The sequence below is a fragment of the Manduca sexta genome, chromosome 7 (assembly GCF_014839805.1).
Source record: "Manduca sexta isolate Smith_Timp_Sample1 chromosome 7, JHU_Msex_v1.0, whole genome shotgun sequence".
In the NCBI taxonomy this organism is placed as follows: domain Eukaryota; kingdom Metazoa; phylum Arthropoda; class Insecta; order Lepidoptera; family Sphingidae; genus Manduca; species Manduca sexta.
The window spans coordinates 2,455,284-2,471,217 of record NC_051121.1 but is presented as its reverse complement, the minus strand read 5'-3'; the positions used below and the strand labels follow the sequence as shown (position 1 = coordinate 2,471,217).

The 15,934-nt window shown below is 37.1% G+C and overlaps 1 protein-coding gene across 1 annotated transcript in view; it reads left to right on the top strand.

Moving 5' to 3' along the window:
* The window catches only part of LOC115455575 (neurobeachin), a 665,858-nt gene that overhangs the window by 368,554 nt on the left and 281,370 nt on the right, over positions 1-15,934 (top strand). The window contains exons 11-25 of the mRNA XM_037447719.1: positions 511-651; positions 794-936; positions 5,026-5,239; positions 7,676-7,898; positions 7,994-8,136; positions 8,272-8,358; positions 8,779-8,882; positions 9,184-9,374; positions 9,750-9,901; positions 10,267-10,431; positions 10,663-12,247; positions 12,402-12,547; positions 12,762-12,926; positions 13,307-13,486; positions 14,393-14,482. Coding sequence (XP_037303616.1) covers positions 511-651; positions 794-936; positions 5,026-5,239; positions 7,676-7,898; positions 7,994-8,136; positions 8,272-8,358; positions 8,779-8,882; positions 9,184-9,374; positions 9,750-9,901; positions 10,267-10,431; positions 10,663-12,247; positions 12,402-12,547; positions 12,762-12,926; positions 13,307-13,486; positions 14,393-14,482 — 3,729 coding nt within the window. The remainder of the gene's footprint in view (positions 1-510; positions 652-793; positions 937-5,025; positions 5,240-7,675; positions 7,899-7,993; positions 8,137-8,271; positions 8,359-8,778; positions 8,883-9,183; positions 9,375-9,749; positions 9,902-10,266; positions 10,432-10,662; positions 12,248-12,401; positions 12,548-12,761; positions 12,927-13,306; positions 13,487-14,392; positions 14,483-15,934) is intronic.

The following is a 15,934-nucleotide window of genomic DNA, read 5'->3' as shown; positions in this document are numbered from 1 at the left end:
GTTAAATTTAATATATTCATAATGTTATTAAGCACAGATATTGGTAATTAGGGCATCGTGTAATGTGGGACAACTTTATTTGTGTTTGTGAATGTCCTGGTGTTTTATGTAATCCTAGTATTTTTGACAAAATTTCCAACCAAAAAATGTTGTATGTTAATAAAATAAATACCAATTAATAGTAGTAGTTTGTAGTTGTCAAAAATACTTGCATGATAAACCTGCATGTAATGTAGTTTAGAATTTAATTATCTTTTTATGCTATAAATATAATAATTCTATGATAGTTACACTACTACAAAAAGTTCTATATTTCTTGTAAGCTAATTAAATACTGTAGCTAACTTATTGCTTTAGTTACATACCTTTCCCTACTCAATAAGTTTTTAAACATAATTTTTATGGCTTATTTAAAAACTTTTTTGTAACTTAGCTTTGGTAATTTTTTTCTGTTTTATTGGGTGTTATTACCATTAATCAATTTAGTTAACCCATACTCTTAACATCTAGGTATTATACGACGGCAAGCTGTCATCTGCCATCGTGTTCATGTACAATCCAGTTGCTACGGACGGACAGTTGTGCCTCCAGTCCGCTCCCAAGGGCAACATATCGTACTTCGTGCACACGCCGCACGCGCTGATGTTGCAGGTAAACCTGTTACGCTTTATGGACTCCTGGTACTTTGACTTTTTAACGATCGCTGTATTTTATTTATGGTATAGTTTCTTCTATGTGACTTTTTTTACTGAACTCAATTTGTAAACAATTTTTGTAAATTTTATGTCTACAGGAAGTGAAAGCGGTGGTGACGCATTCGATCCACAGCGCGCTGAACTCGATAGGTGGCGTGCAAGTGCTATTCCCGCTGTTCGCACAACTCGACCTGCCGCACGACGCGCCCGCAACCGATCCCAAACGAGACCCTCTCTTGTGGTATGTAGCCCTGGTACTTTTTCATCCGTAATAAGTTCAATAATGAACTTCGAAAAATTTTAGGATTTATTTTACGCGTAACGATCTTACCCATATCAAGAAATATAATAAAAATAATTTTAACAAAAAATTAAACCGCCTTCAAAAACCACTCAAAACCAAAAAATAATTTCACATACAAGTATATATTGGATACCAATTTTGGAGTCGGTGCCTAATTAAAATTGCTATTTGTTGCATAGTCCATCTATGAGCTAAATTTCTTTCAAATCAATTAAAAACTTGCGTTGCGGTTTGCGTGAACTACAACATACACAGTGAAAGGTGTAATACCAAGCACATGTATGGTGTTTCATCTTTTTATTTCCTCTTTTTTCGAGGCAGGGAGTGTAATACACCCACATTTGACCAGCTATATGTAACATGGGAAGAATTTGGGTAGTGTACAGTTCACAAATTTAAATATTTCCTTAATAGCTTCCATTTGCTGTGCTGCGGCGATGTGTTTATCTCCGGTGACGATCTGACTTGCTGACTTTGTACGCTGGCAACACATTGTTTTCGTATATTCGTTAATGTATTTATCTAGCTTAACTAGCAATTTTAATTAGGCACCGACTCCAAAATTGGTATCCAATATATACTTGTATGTGAAATTATTTTTTGGTTTTGAGTGGTTTTTGAAGGCGGTTTAATTTTTTGTTAAAATTATTTTTATTTTTTGCTTTTTTGTGTTAGTAAAAAAATAGACCGTCTCAATGGCATAATTGTGTTTCGCTCACGATACGACTATCGCGCTGAGGAGTTACACCTCTGAGTACCACTGAAAAGGGAAAAGTTGTGATGCTATATATATGTATATAAGAATAGATTCAAGTAAACCTAACGCAAAAACACAACTGATATTATTTGGCTCACAGTACAACTATCGCGCTGTGGTGTTACACTTCTGCCTACCCCTGAAAAGGGAAAAGATGTGATGCTATATATATGTATGTATGTAAGAAGTAGAGTCAACTAAACCCAACGCAAAAACACAACTAATGTGTTTCGCTCGCAGTACGACTATCGCGCTGAAATGTTACACCTTTGCCTACCCCTGAAAAGGGGAAAAGGTGTGATGCTATATATATGTATGTAAGAAGTAGATTCAAGCAAACCTAACGCAAAAACACAACTGATATATTTGGCTCACAGTACAACTAGCGCGCTGTGGTGTAACACCTCTGCCTACCCCTGAAAAGGGGAAAAGGTGTGATGCTATATGTATGTATGTATGTATGTAAGAAGTAGAGTCCACTAAACCCAACACAAAAACACAACTAATGTGTTTCGCACTCAGTACGACTATCGCCCTCAAATGTTACACCTCTGCCTACCCCTGAAAAGGGGAAAAGGTGTGATGCTATATATATGTATGTAAGAAGTAGATTCAAACAAACCTAACGCAAAAACACAACTGATATATTTCGATCATACTATAACTATTGCGCTGTGGTGTTACATCTCTGCCTACCCCTAAAAAGGGAAAAAGGTGTAATGCTATATACATATATGTATGTATGTAAGAAGTAGAGTCAATTAAACCCAATCCAAAAACACAACTGATATGTTTCACACACAGTACGACTATCGCGATGAAATGTTACGCCTCTGGCTACCCCTGACACGGGGAAAAGATGTTACGCTATAAGTATGTGAGAAGTACAGTCAACGAAACTCAATGCAAAAACATAACTAAATACGTCACAGGAAAGCTAAATTCGCGATTTCGTTTTCTTGGACGACATAAATATTCTAGTTTTTTTAATTTTAAAACCAAACTACCGAAGCGATCTTGAAAAAAATTTTATGGGACCAATCTGGAGAGAAATTCTTTCGAATAAAAAAAGAATTTTCCAAATCGGTTCAGAAATGAGCGAGTTCTGAGGTAACAAACATAGAAAAAAAAAAAAAAAAAAAAAAAAAAATTCACGTCGAATTGATAACCTCCTCCTTTTTTTTGAAGTCGGTTAAAAACCGTGATTTGTCGTCTTTATTTTGGTATGATTTTTAGTAAAAAAAAAAATGTAAGCATTTATTGTGTACACAGAATCCATATAAGACAAAATTAGAATGGAATGAAAGTGATTAGGGGATGCCCAACATTCATTTTTTTTTTTGTAAATTTATTGCAATCTTAACTTTACCTTATAATATTATTTAGTAGCCAAACTGGTAAACACACGTTTATGTAATTGTCATTTTGATAAACTTAATTACACCGATCAGTACAACAGTGCGAGAACTTAGTTATGAAATTTAGGGTACAGTTGTGTGAGGATTACAAAGGACATGCGGTGCCGACCTCGGCCCCGCGACCGCCGCGGTGTCGAGTTGGCACTGTAGTTGTGAACAGTTTTGCGTGATTAGCCTCTATAATATAGAATATGTTACTTGTTTGTTATTAAATATTTGAATATATTGAAATTCATAATCTACCAAAGTTTCGCCACATTTAACGGATCTGCTAATTTTTTGCAGTAAGTAAACTCGACACACGCGGGTTTTAACGCCTTATGTACGGTGGTCGTTATCCGAGCGTATACATTTTCCATATGGCTGGTAACACAAAAGATTGATTAGATATGTTCCTCCGGGAATCGAGAATGAGCAAAAGGAAGATGTCGCCAGGTGCGTATCCTGTTTCCAGGATCGCGAAGTTCCAGCAACTTGTTTACACGCTAACTCGGAGTAAACTTCGCTTAGACGTAAGCCGTATATGCTTATCTATACTTAGCCTAACATACTCGGAGATTGCAGTGGCGTGTGCCAAGTATTAACGATGCGTTATGAACTTAACGAATAATAAAAGAGTAGTGATCTATACATATTATAACAAAAATGTCAAAAGTTGATAGCCGATAATTTAGTAGTGTAGCAGAATCCAAAACAGATGTCAGAATTTTATTCTGTCTATGTTTGTAAAATATAAAGTAGAACTTTTATCCCCTAAAAGGTATTACACGCGGGAGAAGCCGCAAACAAGCTGGTATTAATTATTTATTTTATATACCGACAATAGTTTAAAACAGTTTGGTTATCATCAATAAGTTAACATTTCAGCGGTACCTTTAAGTAAAGCTAATTATTGAAATGAAAATATATTTTGCTCGTATGAGAGTTATTGATGAATGTATTCATAAATATTTCGTATTGAAGGATTACGACGATTAAAATATCTGTCACACGATTTTATTTTACATCTTATAATGATTCATTCGACAATATAATTCTGTTAAAATAATGCAGATAAAAATGAATGAAATATTACGAATGTTTGAAATCCACTGGTAAAATACTTTTTTTTATCTCAATGTTATTTTTAAACAGTTTTCAGTAGCTCGGGAAAAATGTAAAACACTTTTTTTACATTTGTTGATGATTTTAAAATTCTTGTGAGGTAGCCCGCACTCGAAATATTTACGTCCCTGCGGTTACACTTCAACAGACTGTGTAAAATAAACTCAAAATGTGACTCGCTTTAAAATTAAAATGTGGATCGTCGGCGGCGAGCAGAGATAATTAAATTATTTCCGCTATGTTACGAATTGTAATATTTGATAGACTATTTTATAAATGGATTCGTTTGATATATAATTTAAATGTAGGGAATAGTCAGTTTATTAAAAGTTAGTACGACTGCAGCGCTGAGGACTCGGGTTCCCCGGGTCAGCCAGTGATATTGGGTTTTTCGCTTCAGGATTGGTGCCTATGTGTCCGTTCGTGGTCCGGTCAATCCAATCACGTGCCATTCTATTTATTTTATCAAAGGTTAGCTAACAGGAAGTCGTGGCTGTGAAGGCTTAGACGGTTTCTCGTGAGAGGTCTGTAGAGCTGGTATAGTTTTTAATTGGAAAAGTTGCTTTATGTCTGTACACATGTGGCATTGTTCTTAAAGATATACCCGTATTTTTGTTAAGAGCTTACTTTAGAGAGCAATAATGTACATTTCAGTGAACTACATACTTATATCACACCTCAATCCCAGGGTAGGCAGAAAGTATGAATGATAATGGTGTAACTAAACCAGCTGATTTGTTTCCTCAGTTCGAAGCTGCTCGGGTTTGTGTGCTCGCTGGTGGAGTCGTGCAGCACGGTGCAGCAGCACATGCTGCAGTGCCGCGGGTTCCTGGTCATCTCGCACATGCTGCAGAGATGCTCCCGAGACCACCTCACGCCGGACACGCTCGCCTCCTTCCTGCACCTCACCAAGCACTTGGTGACCTGCTGCTCGCCAAACTCGGATCTACTGCTGAAACAGGTATGGGAGTAAGAATTTTCTGTGATCGGTGTAAAGTTGGTTTATCATTGAGGATACAGGAGATTTTGTTTCTCTTAATTTTTATTTTGTTTTATCAATAATTCGTTCTAGCGAGGTACGTTCATGTTCTTAAAATACATTATTTATTTTAATAAATTTAAATGTCATTAACATGAACTCGGTACTGTTATCAATCTTCATTCTTCAACAATATTCTCGCTCTAAATGAAACATAATTTATCACATCAGTACATCGCACATTAATTACAGAATATTACCATAACGGGCCGGTTTTGGGCCGGTCCAGTAGGGACCCTCCGTAAATACACAGAGGGTAAATTACCCCGGGAAAATAATTTATAATGCCCGCCTGCAGTTTAATTTGTGTAAACAATTTTCTTCGAAAATACACAATTTATCTTAGATTATGTAATTGGTGAGAGATGTTTTGCTTTAAATTTTGGAGAAAAAATACACGCATTTTCTGGCTTTCGTGGTGGTGTGGCACTCAAAATTAGAACTGGGTATGCTGTGCTGTACAGGTATGGATCTAGGTGGATAATGGGGGTCGTGTCCCACGACATTGTTTTAACCGAAAATATTGATTCACACCAAAGATGATTATAATGTTGATTCGTGTGTGTAAAAATGTAGCATTTCATTGCACAAACCGTAGAATGCAAAAGTACATGACACGAGCAAAAATACTACAAGTTTATTTGAAGGTCGAACTGTATATAATTCGTAGTTGGAACTTTATGACGTTGAAAATGAAAAAAGAAGACAAAGATGTCATTCTTTCGATATATGTTTTTGCTACTTTCAACCGATTATAATTTATGTTTTTGTTTCCTAAGAAAGATTTCTTCAACTATTTTTTTGCGTTATGTATTCCTACTATAACCTTAAGAGTGGTGCTTCGATTGTACCATCAATGGCAAGACATTATTTTTTATGATGGAGACAAGTAACGTTTCTAACATTTCAGTAAAATATTTTTAGAACAATTAAATTAAATAAGAAATATTTTCAGTACATACTCGATGATATTGTATATTGTGTTAAATTCTTCATTTCGTCTCAGTTCTTATTTTTAGACTCAATTAAACCTTTTTACATATGTTTTATTGTTACTTCGATTATACACAACATGAGACTCGACTGGAATGATAAATAACGAAGCGATCAAAACGTATTATGTGGCAACATTTAATTTTATGTACAAAAATGATTTAGCTTTTTGTCCCCCGAATTATACTTCAATAAATGTCACATGGTACGTTCAGCTGTCAAATCAAGACTTATTTTGTATGGTCAATGGCAGTTTGCAGGCAATATTATGATAGTGCACGAAGGGTCTCATCATTATTAATTTTAAAGAGGACCCCTGTGCGTAGGCTATTATATTTATTTTATAGTTTATGAAATATAAACGTGTTTCTTATAGCACCATTCCAATCGAGTCCAACCAATACATCCCGTCACGTGCCACGTGTGTGAATCTGGAATCTTCCTCGATGGTTGTTAGCGCATGCTCCTCTTGCTTCCTCACTACGATTATTTGTTACATTAGAGTTATGCACTCACCCGTCACCTTGACTTCCTACTCCTGGGGCGCACCAAATTTAATAGTATTATTTAGATTTGGTGACGTCACTAAGTTTTCTCTTAAGCTGTCACAAAATTTTGATTTTATTTTTCTCATAATTCCATTTCACGCAGTTCTTGTATTTTTAATAAAACGTATTCCTTTTTCTTGATAAAATATTAATATAATAATGGATTTTTTTTAAAATAGAAGTTAATAATGCACGACCATATTGTAAAGTCGTACAAAGTCGATATTTTTTATCTTTTAACTCTACATTATTACATAATATATCTCTTTAGTACTTGTTTATGGTTATCCATAATTACCCGATAGTGATGTCCATAGCAAATTTTGTGAAGCTTATACCCCCTCCTTATATTGTATACACTTATTAGTACACCTTACACTTTTTAGATCTCTTACGATTTATGAAGTCCTGGTAGTTAGACTTTCACTCAGGGTATGCTAAATCGATACAAGTAAAATCTGTGTATAAATAAATATTTGTATTTTAGTGAACTCTTCTATAACTATATGGGGAGGTTTATGAATAAATACACTTGATTTGCACCAAAGCTTTGTCACGGGGTACCGTAAGAACTGCACAAAATAATAAAAAAGAAAATTATTATGTATTTGTACATTCTTTTTTATTTACAGATTTAAAGTACATATTGTATAAATATATTTTTTTACGTATTTATTTCCTAATAACAAAGAATTTAACCAAACATATGTGAGTACTAGGTTCGCATAAAGCAAGAGAGCATATCGCTACCGACCATCGGACAGTAAAAAGTCTATGCTAATCGCAGTCTTTCTGCCAATCATTTCTCACGTGGCAGCTCCTGGATCACATCCTGTTCAACCCTGCGCTCTGGATCCACACTCCTGCTGCAGTCCAGGCCAGGTTGTATTGCTACCTGGCTACAGACTTCTTGGCGGATGCCCACATCTACGGCAGCGTTAGACGAGTCAGCACAGTTCTGCAAACAGTACATACACTCAAGTTTTACTATTGGGTAGTGAACCCTCGAACAAAGAGCGGAATCACTCCGAAAGGATTGGGTAAGGAGTATAAAAAACCTTATTGAAAAAATATTTTTAAATGTTAGAGAAGAAATACCGTTGGATAAAAAATTATAATATTATCGTTTTTTTAGACGGTCCTCGGCCAGCTCACAAGGATATCCTCACAATCCGCGCGTACATTCTTCTATTCTTGAAGCAGCTTATTATGATCGGCAATGGTGTGAAAGAGGACGAGCTGCAGTCTATACTCAACTACCTGACAACCATGCATGAGGTATGCTACCCTAGTACATTTTATTTTGTAAGAAGAAAAAAATATGGTTTGCAAAAAAAAAACACAAGATAAAGAAAGATGTGCCCCCAAGTTTCAATTTTCTTTCTTCTTTAGCAATATTTTTATATGTTTTAGGACGAAAATCTGCATGATGTGCTGCAAATGCTGATCTCCCTAATGTCTGAACATCCCAGCTCGATGGTGCCTGCTTTTGATGCTAAGGTGAGACTGTAACCGATAACTTTATCTTAGTTCTTCATTATATTGTGACTATATGGAATTTTATCATAGAAACAGTAATTTTACCGTAACGAAAATCTTATAAATCAGGGGTGGCCAACTTGGTAAGACCCAAGATCTACTTTTCACTGATGATAACTCTGTGCGATCTACCAAGCTACATACATCTTGAAATCTTAAATGAAACAGCATAGTTCAGCACACAATTTATTATTATTTTGATTAAAAAATGATACAAAACGATGCGTGCAGCAGTTATGTTGCGCGGTCTGTTCTACGTATTTATATTTTTGCCTTACTACGATCAACCGGTTGGCCACCCCTGTTATAAATCTTAATGAATTAAAGGTACCCACCCATTTTGCGTTCTTAAAGAGTTAAATATTTTGATTTTGTATCCAGGGTGGTGTAAGGACAATCTTCAAACTGCTGTCCTCAGAAAGTCAATTAATAAGGCTGCAGGCACTGAAACTCCTCGGGTTCTTCCTTAGCAGGAGTACACACAAGTATGTATAAATAATATTATTCACTTTACAATCAATATTGTGTACAATTTACCAATTTATTTTTTTTGTACATACATGGAAGTTACAATTATTTTTGTACTTGTTTGTTCTGTCTTTCATTCCATCTTCGGTCACTTTCGTTTTTTTATATTAGATCTAATTAAATTATGATTTGTCGCTTTCTCCCTCATTTCAAATATATTATTTCAGAAACAAGATTAAATTAATGATCCCATTTTATGAGTCAAATATTTGAGAATTAGAATGAAATTGTTCTAACCGCTGATGTAAATGCCTCCAGACGCAAGTACGACGTGATGTCGCCTCACAACCTGTACACGTTGCTGGCGACGCGGCTGGGCGCGAGCGGCGAGGGGCTGGCGCTGCCCGTCTACAACGCGCTGTACGAGCTGCTCACCGAACACGTCGGGCAGCAGATCCTCTACACCAGCCACCCGGAGCCGCAGCCGCACTTCAGATTAGAGAATCCTAGTGAGTGATCATCCAAACTGGATCATTGTGGTGGACGATAGCCTAGTCTATTAATGTTAGAGAAGACTTTGAAAAATGGTTACGAGTGCATTGTCTTTGAAGGCTAACAGCACAACCTCTGATACTAAGAGTATTAGTATTAGAAATAGATGTAAAATAATAACTTGTTAAATGAACTTCAACTATTATACATCTGAAAAATAAATATGTTAGCCACTCTTTAGTTGTAAACGCTTTTCTATTATTAAAAAAATACTTACCAACTGTCGGTTATAATAAAAGTATATTTCCTTATTCATATGAATAGTTTCAAAAAAATTTAATATCACAGCCTTAGATTTCGTTGTAAATCGGATGAAACCTTCTCATTTCCAGTGATCCTGAAGGTGGTGGCGACGTTGATTAGACAGTCGAAGCAGACGGAGCAGTTGTTGGAGGTGAAGAAGCTGTTCCTCTCGGACATGACGCTGCTATGCAGCAACAACAGGGAAAACAGGAGGACTGTGCTGCAGATGTCTGTGTGGCAGGTATGAGGATTCGAATAGAAATATTACAATGTTTATATTCTTTTAATCCTATTTTGCTAGGTTTCTCAGTCTTCACGTATGTTGTTTAAAATTGTCCAACAATCGCCTTTCCTCTGTATTTCCACCAGTTTACCGAAACGTGGAATCGCGTACGTAACATACACATTGTTAAAATGGTCTGTTCTTACTTTGTCGACAAACCGCTTGTTGAGTTAAACGAGCACTGCATAAACCATATTTGATGGCGTTACAAAAAGTTATGTTAATTCAGATAATAAACTATAAATTGCATAAATTATACTACCAGTTTTAGAACTAACAGTAAGAGTAATGTAATAAAGCTAACGTCATGATTTTCTTCTCAGGAATGGCTTATAGCAATGGCATACATTCATCCTAAGAATGCTGAGGAGCAGAAGATCTCCGACATGGTGTACTCGTTGTTCCGCATGCTGCTGCATCACGCAATCAAACACGAGTATGGAGGATGGCGGGTGTGGGTCGACACGCTGGCTATTGTTCACTCTAAGGTTAACATCTTAATTGTCATAATCTCCTGGTATTGTAATATATAAATTTGAGTTTAGCTACAACGCAATCGTCTATGTTTTTCATTTTGGACAGAGCAATGGGAACTTGCCGACCAATGTTTTTAAGGTCGGCAGTCTCAGAAATTTAACAAAAGCCTACGGTATATTTTTTTTGACAGATAATGCCTTACATGTTATTGTCATATGTATGTTGTGAATGTAATGTTGCAGGTGTCGTACGAGGAGTTCAAGCTGCAGTTCGCGCAGATGTACGAGCACTACGAGCAGCGCCGCGCCGACAACATCACCGACCCCGCCGAGCGGCAGCAGCGCCCCATCTCCACCATCTCCGGCTGGGACCGGCCCGGCGCCGCGCCGCGCCCCACGCTGCCCGACGGCGACGACGCCACGCGCCACCACCACGCCGCGCAGACCGAGATCGGCAAGGGGCTCTCCCTGCGCGAGGTCGAAGCCTGCAGCTGCGTCAAAGTTACCGAAGCCGACAGTGACGACGACCGGACTACACAAGTCGTGTATAGTGAAGTGTGTAAAGTGCACAGTCCCGCGAAGGAGACCGAAGGACCTACCGTAGAAGAGACTAAACGCGAAGATAGTGAAGTCGAACACGCGATAGATGAAGCTGAACACGCGATAGATGAAGTCGATCCCGACGAACAGAAAGTGCCTGAACCCGAGGTGATACAGACAGATGCTGAACTGGTTGAGTCTATCATTAATGAAGACACTCAGTTAGAGAGTGAGTCTGGAACTGGAACTTTAGAAAAAAGTGAAAAACTCACGCGTCAAGGCAGCCTCGACTACATCCCGGTCAGAGACGTCGGCGACAACTTGTCCAAAGATGACAATACTGATAAAAGCGAAGGCATACCTTCGAGTTTATCGGCAAGCGAGACTGCTAGTCCAGAAAGAGTAGCAGAATTAAATGTTACAACTGAGAGAGAATCTGAACTATCAGACCCGTCCGAATTGTACCTGACGCCTAGCGAAGCTACTAGTCCTAAGAAAACGAATAACGAAGATAAGACTGAAATCATCCTCTCCGATGACGGTGACACAGATGATCCAAAACATGTCGCTATCAACATAGTAAATGATGTGATCACTGTAGCTCTTGAAACTGTTAGAATTAAAACCGATGACGACACCGATTCGGGGGCGATTTCGGGTGGTCTACACTCTGAAGGTAATACGCCCAATGGTCGAGAAGATTTCGAGCAAGAAATGGAAGAAGCCATAATTGAAAACCAAAGCGCTGACGCGATCGCAAGCGATCTCATTACAGAAATGATATCATCTGCAGTTTCCCAAAGTGAAGATAAAGGTGATGATATTGCCCCGGAAGAGACTAGTCCTCAAAGAGTAATACCGTCCGACCACCCACACGAAGGCAACGTTTTGCCTCTGGACGGTGAATATTTAGTCAATTCTAGAACGGAAGAGGCCGATAAGACTGAGATAGAGCCAGTTAATGATGTGACAGAAGAAAATACAAAGAATGAGAGTCAAAAAGTTGACATCGAAGTACCAGAAGAACAGAAAACGCCAGAAATTCCGCCGATCTCGACGATTAGCGAAAACATTTCGTTGGCGAACAAAAAGGAACAAGAGACTGACGAGGAGAGAAATCGTGAAGGAGACAAGGACAAAAGACGTGTCAGTCTGCCTGGTGAAGGTGAGATAAAACAGGACAGCAATAGAACCGAGGGAGTTGCATCGCAGGGAACAAATACTTCTACGTCGCCTAAGAGGCCACGTAGTGCTTCGACGAGTACGCAAGTGGATTCTAATCATTTTGGTAAGTTTGCCATTTCGTAAAGTATTCTTCCTATTTAAATACCATATTTGCTGATATCACATTAGATCTACGGCTGTTTTCCTTTCAGCCTACATAATTCTCCTTCTATCAGTTTTGTTTAAGCGTATACTATTTAATTAAAAATATGTTGCAGAAGCAAAACGCGGTTCAAAGTGTCCGCGTGCGATGTTCTCTCCCGGCCCGACTCGACCCCCGTTCCGTATCCCGGAGTTCCGTTGGTCGTACATCCATCAACGCCTGCTCTCCGATGTGCTATTCTCATTAGAAACAGATATACAGGTAAAAGATTTTTCCATATTGCATTGTTTAAGTATAAGGTTAGAGGAGTTGGTTGTTTTTTATTTGAAATAATGGACTGTGGGAATGTACTAAATTAGCGAAGTGAGCCAGATTCTCAAGGTTCATAAATTTTTATATGTACCCACATTCTATCGACTTGTGGAGATTGTAATAAAAAGACATCGAGATATTAAAATGTTCATTTGTTTATCAGGTTTGGCGCAGCCATTCCACCAAATCGGTGATAGACTTCGTGAACAGCAGCGAGAATGCGATCTTCGTGGTGAACACGGTGCACCTCATCAGCCAGTTAGCAGACAACCTGATCATCGCGTGCGGTGGTCTACTGCCGCTACTAGCCTCCGCCACCTCGCCTAACGTAAGACCTGTTGTTGATTCATGTTAGCCTGGTCTTTGTGATGAACGCAAAAAAAATATCTAATTTTAATTTTAACTATATTATACGACCTTTTACTACTTAATTATTAGAAACAACTAAAGTTTCGGGTTCGATCTCCGGGTCAGGCAAAAATATATTAAGTTTTATTCTGCTCAGTTTCACCACTGATTTCTAGAATCATTATGCCTAATAGGTAGAAAATGGTCTCCAGTATTATGGAACCTAACTATAGCGACAAAATGTGAGTGTGAAATACTCCAAACGAGTTATATTTCTCCTTTGGGAAAAGAAATGATGAAGAACAATATTCGATAAAAATAGAACCCTATTAATATTTTATGATGACTATTAAACCTCAGAACGAACTTGATGTGATCGAGCCCACGCAAGGCATGCCGGTGGAGGTGGCAGTCACATTCCTGCAGAGATTGGTCAGCATGGCGGACGTGCTGATCTTCGCCAGCGCCCTCAACTTCGCAGAATTAGAGGCTGAGAAGAACATGTCCAGCGGTGGGATACTTCGACAGTGTCTCAGGCTGGTGAGTGGGAGAGATAATTAATGTCAAAAGGAAGTCTTTTGTTCTGTTCTACATTTAAGTGTACTAGGCATTCATGAAAACAAGGATGCTATTGATATTTAAAATTGTGCAAATGAAAAAAAGCTTACTTAGGCTTTTAAAAAATTATAATGTAATTAACGCTTCCAAAATGGATTTGTTTATTACTTCATGAAATCTAAAAGTTTACTATTTTTTCCTTCAATGCAGAACAGCACATTTATTAGTATAACTATAGTCCTCTCTTCTTTATGTTAAGTGTGAAAATATGTTAATCAGATTTTTATTCAAGTTCATTATCTCCATAGTTTTCAATATCTAGAAATGTTTACCATACTTCTATTTTAAAAGTTTGAATCTAATAGAACGCATAGAAACATCAGTTCTTATCTATGCATAATTGAGTTTCTAGTAAAAATTCTATAGAATTTATTGTAGTAAACTATAGTTCATATACAGTAGTATTCTGTAGAAATAAAAAAATACAATAAAATGAAATGACCGTAGCTAGAAACCGGCAAATTCAGGCCATGTATCTATTTTGTACAAGAATATATTTTACTATCGTCTCATGTATGACATGACGTAATACAATTAATTTGGGACTCATGTTGGACTAAATGATTAATCATATTTATTGAGTTATTAAAGAGAATCTTAATGAATTATAGAAATTCAATTTAGTTCAGTTTGAAAGTTTGGGAATGCTGGAAACTTCGTGGATTAAATTTGCCACAAGAAGGATTATACCTTAATATCTGTTTTTTTTTTGTGAAGTGACAAGAAAAGAAATCGTGTAGTTGTACACCCGCGCCTTTCTAGCTACGGTACTAGTGTCTAGTGGTAGCCTAGTGTAGTGCTAGTGTGTTAGCGTTAGCGTGTGTGTAGGTGTGCACGTGCGCGGTGCGAAACTGCCTCGAGTGCAAGGAGCGACAGCGGTACGCCGCCGCCAGGCTCGCCGACCAACCAGACGCCAAGGTAACCTCATCACTTCTCAATTATCCACGCACCCAGAGGTTCTCAACTAACTTTACTAAGAATTTGAAGACCATTCTAACCACAAATTGCCTTTTATATGTATCAACCATGTACAATTAATTCCATTGTGAAATGTGTGTTCGTGGAGTCAGTATATCATCAAGAAATGCTTGATAGTTTATCATCTATTAAGAAAAACATTTTTACTCAAACCATCAATTTTATTTTCTGTACACACATCTGCCGGCCTAGCATGCGCATCACGAGATATCTCGAGAACGAGAGTAGACAAATTGTCGATGTCGATTAATATCTCGTTTTCTCTAATATGCGCACCACGATCGACAAATTCCTCGTTGAAGACATAAGTTTACTCGTGAAGACAAACCGATGTTGCCCATTGAAATATATATTCTAAACATTTTATTTTCTAATATAGCTACAATGGTTTTAATTCATTCAATTTTTATAGATCTATGATCCAATTAAGTTCTTTTGACGTTTTATGTGACAGTTTATGTCATAACAAAGAGCATAATGTAAATAAAAAACGTAAATAAGTAAACAAATTCAAAATTAATAATAATATTGTACAATATATTTTGGAGTACGAAGTAACAAGACACAAATCAAATAAAAATCTAATAAGACAATTATTTGTACGAGTATATGGTGCCCAAGCCGGACTTTACCTCGGGTGACTACGCCCCGCCGTGAGAACGATGTACCATAATGCCTAATGGAATCAGTAGTGCAATCGGGAAGGAGATGACTGTGGCTTTGGGCCTCACAAAATACCCAATTGATGTAAGTATAGTGAAACAATAACCTTATTAGCAAAACACCAATGTTGTAAGTTGAACTTTGCAGCCACAAAGCTCAAGTTTGTTCTTATTTGATGGTAATTGATGTTTTTAGTATTAGTGTTTATTAAAATATGAAGTAAGTATATATTTTCTTTTTGTTTTAGTTCCGTGAATCAAGTCCCTCTACATTCATTGGAATGTCCCCAGCCCAGCAGTCAACACCATGTTGAAGAGCTTACCAAATACTACTCCCAAAAAGTTTTTAGTTGCTCGGTTTGAACTTAATACTTTAATGAAAATATGTATTTTTATAACTAGTTTTTTAAGAAAAACTACATTTTTAAATACTTAATATCATGTATATATATTTCGTTAGGTATCTTTATTTATACACTAGATAAAACATCTGTATGTTAGGAAATTTGGTTCTGTTCTGTTGTGTTCTTGTTCTGTTGGTTTAGGAAATTAATAATATAAGTAAACTGCAGCAATTACTTGAGAGTGCAATTTCTGTTTCTTGTAAGTGTTCATAGTATTTCATTACAGTAATTGTAGGAAATTTGTTGTATAACAAGTCATTATGAAATATTCTATTGTTGCCTAAATTTGTGTACAAGATTTTGCTGTAATAATGAAAACTATCTTG